We start from the raw sequence: 10,497 nt of genomic DNA, 5'->3' as shown, positions 1-10,497 counted from the left end.
ATCTTGTAACTGGTTTCGTTTTCTAAAATAACACACTGCATTCATGCCTCGTATAGTGGCAGTGAATCTGCAATGATTGAAGGCTACCAAGTACCAATACATCCTGTGCAATCTTGTTTGCATGATAGCTGGGAGGCTTACAGAATATCTATTTTGTACTGTAAATTGCTGTATCATTATTACTATTGTATATTCTAACTCATCATTTAAAACAACTATTGATTCTTAGATTCTGCTTTTTCCAGTATTAATAATGTTCCAAAATGTCAATATAAGAAAACTGCTACTTTATCTACAGCAACATAGTTGTGTTCTCTCACTGTGCATAATTATTCAGAGACAGTGACTACAACTTACGCAGCAAGATTCTCCGTGTAAGTTAGTTTAAAATAGATCAATATACAATTATATGTATACTAATTTTGCTACAATAAAGTCTACAATGGCTCTCTTGAAAGACTGAACAGTTGAGACAAAGAACCATATAAGACAATAATTTATTCTGACCCCTCTCCAAAACAAACCTTATAATTTATACATTATGGATAATTATTATGGACTTAGATGGTTCTTCATGTCAACTATTCTGTCCATGCCAAAGTCAACACAGTCTGTTCTGTTAGACGTACATTGTTTGTCTTATTTGTTTCTGAAATTGGCTTAAAAACATCAGCTTTCCACATTCTGCAGTTGAGGGTCAAGAGGTGCACAACCGCACATCCATTTTCCATTTAATGGATGCTAGACTTCAAAACACAAACTTAGAGACAAAATAAAAGTTCTCACACTGTAGCTCCTCTTTTTGAGTGGTGCAACCACTCCCTTACGGAGCTATGTCTGTGGGTGGGTGGCTGGCTGGGTGGCTGGGTCTGAGCACAAAAACAGCATGGTTGTTTTTCACCACCTGTGCACAACCTAACACACACACACGCACATATATTAACTGTATATATGGTGATTTCGGGTGTGTCAGTACAGTACAGCGACAGTACCGTACAGTAGAGGGACCCCCACACGGTAACTCTGTCATTTCTCAACCGTTCGGACGCGGGGTGGCTCGCTGGAATCGGGCCGGCACCCTGGGGCGGCATCCTGTGGGTCTGGAACTCCCACCCCCCCACACACACTTGAGTGGGCTGAGCGACGTTTCGAGCACACTGTTCTTAATTCTTCGACTAGTGACACATTCAGCAGTTAACCATGTCTAGTGGTTAATGGCTAAAAACCTGACCTTAATTGAACCCCATCTGATTGCCAAAAACACAGTCATAATCTGACAGTGACACTGATCTCACTTCATGCTCATGTCATTATAGCCTAAAATGAATTTACCTCAATGTAAATGAAATTGGTTTAGTTCTGTTGTACATATTATAGTAAAACTATACTATTTTAGGTGGGTAACTGTGTTTATTTTTCCACAATTTCTACAAAATATTTGATGTTCTCATTTTCTGTTAATAAAACCAGTCATGAAAATAAAATTGAGTGGGTTTTCATTTAAGCCACCATATTTCATAATGTAGGCCTAAATGTGTCAATGATTTGTCACAGTAATTGCTGGAATATCAATCCTCTTCTTAGCAGACCTCATGTATTGAGCTGTGCTTTCCTTGAACTGTGCTTACTCTACAAACTATTAATAGTAAACTATTAATAGTAATCCTTCCTACCTACATGACTGCCTGCCTAAATATGTCCCAAACCGCCCCTAAGGTCTTCCACTGCTAGCCTGCTCACTTTGCTTAAAAAAATGGCAACTAAAAAATATGGGGAAGCAGCGTTTTGCTTCTACGGGCCAACGGCGTGGAACAAACCCCCACTGTACCTTCGACAGGCAGCCTCTGTAGACATTTTTAAAGCGCAGGTCAAGACCCACTTCTACACTCTTGCTTTTAATTGATCTTTTAACTTTTTTTTTGTTATTCATGTCCTCACTGTATTGCATTACTGCTCTTGTTTTTTTTAATGTTTATGCCTTGCTTTTTGACACAGGATAACACACAGAGAGAAGATATGGTCAAAGTATTATTGGCAGCTAGTAAAAAAGCAGTTACAAGGCTATGGTACAAACCAGAACCTCCAGTTTGTGAGCAGTGGCTGAGCATTGTGGAGGAGATATTTGTAATGGGGAAACTAACTCATACACTGAGACTACAAAGAAATGGACTGAATATAGAAACCAACAGAACGACACCGTTGTTAACAATGATGGACATTCATAAATGGACTGGAATATGTTGTTTATTAATGATATATTTTGAACCCTTGCACTGTAACTGTCACAATCATTGTCAATGATGTCACGCGCATGGCCTCTCTTAACACCTACATGTCCTTAATTCTATAGTGGAAATTTAAACGTCTGGGTTTCCAAGGCTAATAAGCAACGCCCCCTTCCTCCACACACATGTTTCCACCCACCTATGCATCTCCTAAAAGACATATAAACCCATGAGAGACGGAGAGACAGAGATAGAGACAGCTCAGACCGACAGACAATTCTAATGATCGTGACGATGACTTTGAGGATGAAGAAGATACCAGTTATTCTAGTGGTCTGCATGCTGCTGTTCTCATCTCTGGATGTCCAGGCGCAACAGAGTAAGTCTACTACTTTTTTGTTGGTATTTATTATTATTATTACTGGATTGTCTGATGTTAATCATGACAGACCTTTTTTTTTTTTTTAAATGATGAACAGATTTGTTTTGTTATTCTTATTGTTATTCTTTGTGTCTCTGTGTCTAGTTCTCACTCGTGTGTCTCGTTTCTCTCTTCCAGACAACGCTGGCCGTGCCCAGCCAGCGGAGTGTTGCTTCAAGCTCTGCCACGTTCGCCTGCCTAAAGAAGGACTGGTGAAATTCCAACGCACGCACACTTTTTGTGCCCACAATGCTGTTGTGTGAGTATTATACGTTTTTTACCAGTTGTGGACAAACTATACTGGTCAATACATACAGATACTGGTTTGTAACTTACTTAAATAGGCCTATTCCAGTAAAGTTAAAAAAAAGAATTAAAAAAATACAAAAATAAGTACAGTACTTGAGTACTTATAGTTACTTTACTTTATAGTGCAAAATGCTAGTATTTTGTAATAGCATAAATATAAACAAACAAAATGAAAAGTGAAACACCTTAAATGATGAAAATGTTTCTCTATCTCTCTGTCTGTTCTAGTTTCTCAATGAAGAATAAGATGAAGTTCTGTGTTGACCCAACTCAGACATGGGTCCAGGAGGCCATGGACTATGCAGAGAAGCACACCACCACAGCACCCAAGCAATGATCTCTGCTCTGCTTCCCAGCCTTCGGCCTGGCAGAGATAACGAGCCAAAGTAGAAGGTTCTGGGGATACAGGGCAACTTCCGCATTGTTGATTTTGACAGCATTTCGATTTAGTTTAGCAGGCCCGGCACCACAGGTGTGCCAGAAGGGGGCCTGGTACCCTCAGTTTCAAATGATGCCACCTCAGTTTACGTTTTATGTACATATTGTTTTAGCTTACTATATAAAAATGAGATGGGGATCAATCAATCAATCATTGATTGATTGATTGATTGATTGATTGAAAATCGTATTAACAGTTTGTAGAATGGGTACAGTTCAAGGAAGGTACAGGTCAATACAAAATCTGCTAAGAATAAGATAAAACCAGAAAATGCACTAAGACTTTACATCAGGGTCCTCCATTTTCAATTCATCAGAACATTTAAAGTCGACTTTAGTTGAAAATGCAGTCGACTGAATATCATACGATTTTTTAAACCTACAGTTGATTTAGTTGACTGAAATGTATTTTGCCAGGCCTTGATAGTGTCATAATGGCTGATTAGACTTTGTTGCATGCTGAAAATACAGTATGTCTATCCTGACAACTTGTGTACTTTAAACAACAGATTGTAAGCCCTTTTCTTTGTTTTTTGTATGAATCAGTGGTATTTATTTTATATTTTCCTTGGCATTTCTTTATCTATTTTCATTATCACTGCAAATGTGTTTATTACTTCACTGAATGTAGTGCTAAACATGTCTTTTGATAATCAATTGCTGAATTTGTTCTGAAACAATAAAATAAGCATTATTTTTTTTTAATAATCAATCCATTTTGGTAATCCATTTTCAAATGCATGAATCACACTTAAAAACAACCAATCTTGACCAGAGTGCCAAGCTAACTCACAAATACAACAAACACTGAACTACAACAAGACATACATGGACACAAGACAAAAGCAGCCACACCAGGAGGATACAAACACTAAAAGAGAGTTTTGAGTCTGGACTTAAGAGCGCGGCCATTCAGCTTAGATCTGACACAGAGGGAATGCTGTTGAAATGAAATGAAATGAAATCTATATTTACCCAGGGTATCTGGGCTAAGCTCAAGAACTTGTTTCCAGCCAGGCCCTGCTCATAGAACACATTTCATCGTAGTGGTTGATGCCTTGTTCAAGGGCATTTCAGCGGTGGTAATTTTTAACGTGTCGGACGGCTGGTTCGAACTGGGAACCTTCCGGTATCTAGACCGCGCCGCTATCCGTTCGGCCACCGCTGCCACTATGTTCCATAGTCTATCTATGCCGTGCAACAGCAAAGGCAACCCAAGTCAGTTGACCCGTCCAGAGGAGGCACTAACAAACGGAAAAATCTTAAAAAACTATTTTGAACCACCTCTCCCCAGCCAGTGGAGAGAGGCCAGGGTACTGTAGGTGCAATACGTGAGATGTTCACACCCATACACAGGGTTTAAAAAACATGATCTAATTCTAATGCCTGTGTAAAGAAATGCACACTTGCGCTCCAATGGCCAGCAGATGGCAACTTTGCATGTTGACTTAATTGTCAATAGGTGGACAACTGGACACACACTGTGCACTGTGTGTGTGCGCGTGCGTGCGTGCGTGTGCGGTAAAGTGCTTTATTGCCATTGCCTCATATATCTCAATGCATTCAGGATGCACAGACAGTGTATCTCTCGGCTTTCTGTTCTCACCACAAACACTACAGTTTCTTTCCTTTATTCTGGGCCTAGGCTACTAGAGTCTTCTTTTTTAAGCTCTTGTTTCTCTCTCTATTTATTTTTCTTTCACTTTCACTATTATTACCCATGCTACATTGTCTGACGGAAGCTGAACAAAGAACCTCTGCACAAAATGTAATCAATGCACGTTAATGTTTTTAGATTTGTTTTTACCTTGCTCTCCCTCTCCCTGTCTTTGTGAACATCTATGTTTTTGTTTTGTTAGTTTGTTTTTACCTTTTTCTAGATTATTTATTTCTGTCTGATGCTTTTAAGCCTTGGTCGTATACGACGGAGTTGCAAACACAACGAAAGACCACACAGGATTAGACAGCAGCATGAATCCAACAGGCTCTTTGCAGTTTGCACTCTTCTGACTTTACCGATGATACTAGGCTCTATTCCATTCTGGTCAAACAGAGTCAGGGTGCTGCTTCTACAGCTACAGTATTGTGCATGTGTTGGCTCACTGGAAACACTCCGCTACACCAGTGGGTCTCAAAGTGTTGAAAGTTCCAAATGGCCCCGTATACGAGTATGTCACTTTGAGGCCCCTCTTCCACCAGTGTTGAACCGGTTCGCTTCTTATAGTCCATGAGCCAGAGCCCCAAAATTGGAAGGCTAATTACGAATTGAGTGGGAAAAACCATGTGCAGATGCGTGGTGGTTTTGAGTTGTGGCCTTATTGTTGCAGCTGTGAACCAACTTACTGAAGGATCGTTTTAACCCTGGAACACTAAACACAGGTGATTCTCACCCAGCAGGCGATTATATTTTTGTAATTTTCATAATGTTGCTGATGTCTGAGGTGGGTGGGTCTTTAAGTACCTTCATGATGTGAACAAGAGTAGCTCAAGTTGCCATGTATTGCTGTACTTCAATATATTTTGATGAGAAATATTTTTTATTTAGCGCGCCACCGAGTGGCGCGCTACGAGCTTGTAGGTCTGCTATTTTTGAAAAATCGTGAAAATATTTATTTCAGAAAACTGGAGGATTTAGAAGGATTTTTTAAAATTTTGAGGTCAGGCCTAAATGGGTCAAATGATAAGGGACAATATCGGTGGCACCCAACTGTACAAGCTTGCAACATGGCACAAAGTGGCATGCTGTGAGCTTGTACATCTGACATTTTTGAATAGCCAAACAATGAAAAGTACACAGATGCTTTGCCAGTTTTAATGGGTTCATAATGAACTTCATTAACCCCTTTTGGTGTTTAAAGCATTATGTTATACTTCAGCTATTGAAAATATAGCAGATCTACTGATCTACGGTGCCGCGCTATGAACTTGTAGGTCTGGTATTTGAATCTTTGAATATATATTCTTTCAGAGCGAACGTTTTTAACTCAACGCCTTGCTTCTGTGGGGTCCCTGGAACTACATATTTTCAGGTGGGGGTCGGCGGCCAATTACATTGATTTTTGGGCGTCCTTGACATGAAAATGTTTGAGAACGACTGACATAGAAACATAGGATTTTTCAGAAAACTGTCAGGATTTAGAAGACATTATTAGAATCGTCCTCAGGTCTAAATGGGTTAATATGCAACTATCTGGAATAAAGGATTCTCTGACTGGTATTGTTTCCATGGACCCCCCACGACATATTGGATTCATGTTCAACGTGTTTAGGCTGAGAGAGATGAAGCAGGGACCCCCCACGACATATTGGATTCATGTTCAACGTGTTTAGGCTGAGAGAGATGAAGCAGGGACCCGAAAATAGCAGATCTACAAGATCTGATGTGTAGTTCTTGTTTACTGTAAATCGCTCTGGATTAAGAGTGTCTGCTAAATGCCTAAATTGTAAACAAGCTGTGGGTTTTTAATCCTCTTTAGCAGACCTTGTTTGAACTGTGCTTTCCTGTGCTTATTCTACAACTGTAATGCAGTAATCAATCAATCAATCAATCAGTTATACTGTAAATGCATGTCTACATCCCCTATTATGTGGTGCCCTCCTTTTCAGATGGTGGCCTGCAGTCAATGGCATAATTTTGTTTCCTAGAGTTACTGAATAACTTAAGTTATTTTTGTTATTCATGTCCTCACTGTATTGCATTACTGCTCTTGTTTTTTTAATGTTTATGCCTTTCTTTTCTTTTTCTCCATTGCTCTGTAAAGCACTTTGAGCTGCATTTCATGTCATGATTGATTGATTGATTGAAGAATTTATTAACAGTTTGCAGAATTACAGTACATTTCAAGTACAAACTCAATACAAAGGCTGTTAACTGTGAGTGGACGACCCAATTAAGCATTACACTTGTTTCCAATAGGGTCCACCATGTTCAAATCATGAAAGGTGCTATACAAAAAAAGTTGTATTATTATTATTAATACATCAATCAATCACAGGTTGTTTATTTCAATTTGGGTTTTTTTATAGGACAGAAGGAAAACATTACCTTTAAAAAAAAATACAGACAGATTCCCATTGCATCACATATGTTTGTAATTGTAACTGACTGAACTATAATTCTGGAATAAGACGAATGTGGCCTATCCGGGCCTATCCCTAATGTTGTTGCATTGTACCAATTCTGCCATCTAGCGGCATGATCCCTGAAGTGATACGGTGTATGATTGACCAGCTCTGTTCTGTCTCTCGCACCCAGCTGCAGCCTCGCAGACGAGACGTGCTCCGTGAGCGGGCCGTGCTCCGTGAGGGCGGTGATCCATACTCTATCCCCCTTTCTGAAACCAGCTCCTCGCCACTCGCTCTACACACTTGCCCTCGATATGCGCGTTCACGCGAGGCTGCGCCATATTAAGTGTCGTCCGAAACCAAGCAGCCTTGAGTGGAAGTGGCTTATAAAGCCCTCAAGAGCGAGTCTGTGCCGATCTAGACTCGATTGCCTTGTGCAGCCCTGTTCTCTGTCCGCATGGAAAACGCGACCTACAAATGTAAGTACCACCACAAATAAATGATAAATAAACTCCTCCTAAACAATCTTCATCTGATGCAGAATAGACAACACTCCAACTGATGTTCACAAGGGCTCTTTATTTACCCCACCGTGAAAAAAACGATAAATGAAAGTTATGAAACCACACAAACAAAACAACTTATGATTTATAAACACCATGGATGTATATGACATGTCATTTTTGACACGCTGTATTTCCTTTTTCCATATTAATGAAATCCACATGTCACAAACATGCAATATAACTGTACAAACAAAATAACAGGTAACACAATTGCGTGATGGTAACCATGGCAACGAATGGTGTCTGTTTCCTGTTTCTGCACAAGGAGGGCGAGTGTATTTCCAAACAGTTTTTTATACCCAGCACCCTAATCAATGGAACTTGATTCAGCTGGAGGGGCACTTTCTGACGAGGGAACCTCCCGAGAGCACTTCAAGTCAAGGGACTGGTTTCAGAAAGGGCTATGGGTGATCCGTGCCGGAAGTGCTTTTTTTCCGCTTGAACGTGCACAAGAGCACACGCACGCACGCACGCGCATGCGCAACATTATGCGCGTGCACGCCACGCACTTGCTGGTGTGCGCTTAAATGCCGGTTGGTAGTACCAGCTGTGCTTAATCATAATTACGTGCTCCGTTTGGAAAAGTTTGCAATAGCACCCAGCTGCAGTCTCGCAGATATAGTAGTATATAAGTTTATATATATAGTATATAGAAGTTTGATATAGTTTGTTTGAAATAGTTTCATTTAAAGCTTATTAGTTGGTAAGTGTGCATATTTGAAGACATGCAAATCTAACAATAACATTGTGCCCCTTAGCGCAGTTGAATGCAGAAATACTAGATTCTGTTTTTGAAGAAATGCCAAGAAACGACAGTTTCAAATTATGAATTTAAGCTAACTGTCAGTACAGCTAGTTTCAATAGACAAACGGTCTCCTGTAGGTAATGTATTGAATGTAGTGGCATAAATTATACCTCTTTACCTAATGATTTGCCTAATGCTATTTTGAAGGCCTGATAATGGACTTCATTATTTATTCTACAAACTCATGTTGTACAACCAACATGTTTTGTTAACTTAATTACCTGCCAACTCATAATAATAATAAAACTATGTATAGCACCTTTCGTGACATGCAATGCAACTCAAAGTGCATTTACAGAGCAATGGAGAAAAAGAGAAGAAGCATAAAACATTAAAATAATAGCAGTAATGCAATACAGTGAGGGCATGAATAACAAGGAATTTAAAAGATCAGTTAAAAGCGAGAGTGTAGAAGTGGGTCTTGAGCTGTGCTTTAAAAGTGTACAGAGGCTGACTGTTGAAGGTATAGTGGGAATTTGTTCACGGACAAGTTGTAATCTGTCAATTTTCTATGGCAGTCCAGAAAAAAGTGCATTGCAGTAATCAAGCTGAGAAAAAAGGCGTGGATCAGCAGTATTTGGTCTTACAAGTGGTTTTGGTGGTCTCTATTGTCAAACTTTCAGACTGATGGTTATGACAAATATTGCCTATTTTAACATACTCCTGAATATTGATTTAGCACTTTTTCTTTCCTTTTCAGAAACGCATATCAGTTCTGAATTCTGGCGACCAGCCATTGCCAGTGATGGAGAAGTGCGGCCAGAAGTACAGCTGCCCATTCTGGGGACCCACATAGGCCAGGCCTCTCTGGTCAGCCAACCAGCCAGGCCTGGCCTGGGTCCCCCCACCCCCAAACCTAACCACTAGGACAATCAGGGATTGGCCGTACTGCAGCTACAAGACTCCTCCCCCTTCAAGAGTCTTGGGCGTGGCCACAGAGCTCTTCGCTGCACACGGCAGACCCTCCGGCGGTGACGAGGAACACCGAGAGGCACCCAGCTGCAGCCTCGCAGACGAGACGTGCTCCGTGAGCGGGCCGTGCTCCGTGAGCGGGCCGTGCTCCGTGAGCGGGCCGTGCTCCGTGAGCAAGAACAAAAACATGGTAATACATAAAAATAGTCATGTGAATCATACGTAAGCTAAGAACCTAACAGTGGAATATCTATATAATAATACTGCATATACAATATAGAGTGCTATGTCTCCAAAACAATATTAAACTGACTTAATAAATGTCTGCAACACAGTGTGTTACATACTCGATGATGGTATGTATTATATATGATACCGTGACTATATTTCTATATATTGTATATTATACAAGTGAAATCTGGCGACCAGCCAGTGCCAGTCAAGTGCGGCCGGCAGTACAGCTGCCCGTTCTGGGGACCCACATAGGCCAGGCCTCTCTGGTCAGCCAACCAGCCAGGCCTGGCCTGGGTCCCCCCACCCCCAAACCTAACCACTAGGACAATCAGGGATTGGCCGTACTGCAGCTACAAGACTCCTCCCCCTTCAAGAGTCTTGGGCGTGGCCACAGAGCTCTTCGCTGCACACGGCAGACCCTCCGGCGGTGACGAGGAACACCGAGAGGCACCCAGCTGCATAGTGTCAAGGACATCACAGCAACATCCTACCTAAGAAGCGAGTGCATACTAGATCCCAAA

At 40.9% G+C, this 10,497-nt stretch overlaps 1 protein-coding gene across 1 annotated transcript; it reads left to right on the top strand.

The window, feature by feature from the left end:
• The first annotated feature begins 2,486 nt into the window (after window positions 1–2,486).
• LOC306941308 (C-C motif chemokine 4-like) lies at window positions 2,487–4,099 on the top strand. The gene is made up of 3 exons (XM_079526706.1): window positions 2,487–2,604; window positions 2,785–2,905; window positions 3,184–4,099. Exons 1-3 carry the CDS (start codon window positions 2,508–2,510, stop codon window positions 3,290–3,292), a joined length of 327 nt encoding a protein of 108 aa, XP_079382832.1. The 5' UTR covers window positions 2,487–2,507; the 3' UTR covers window positions 3,293–4,099.
• Window positions 4,100–10,497: the final 6,398 nt, after the last annotated feature.

This window comes from Electrona antarctica, assembly GCF_951216825.1.
Source record: "Electrona antarctica genome assembly, chromosome: 17".
NCBI classification, from domain to species: domain Eukaryota; kingdom Metazoa; phylum Chordata; class Actinopteri; order Myctophiformes; family Myctophidae; genus Electrona; species Electrona antarctica.
The sequence above is the reverse complement of the archived record's forward strand: the minus strand, read 5'-3'. Positions and strand labels throughout refer to the sequence as shown.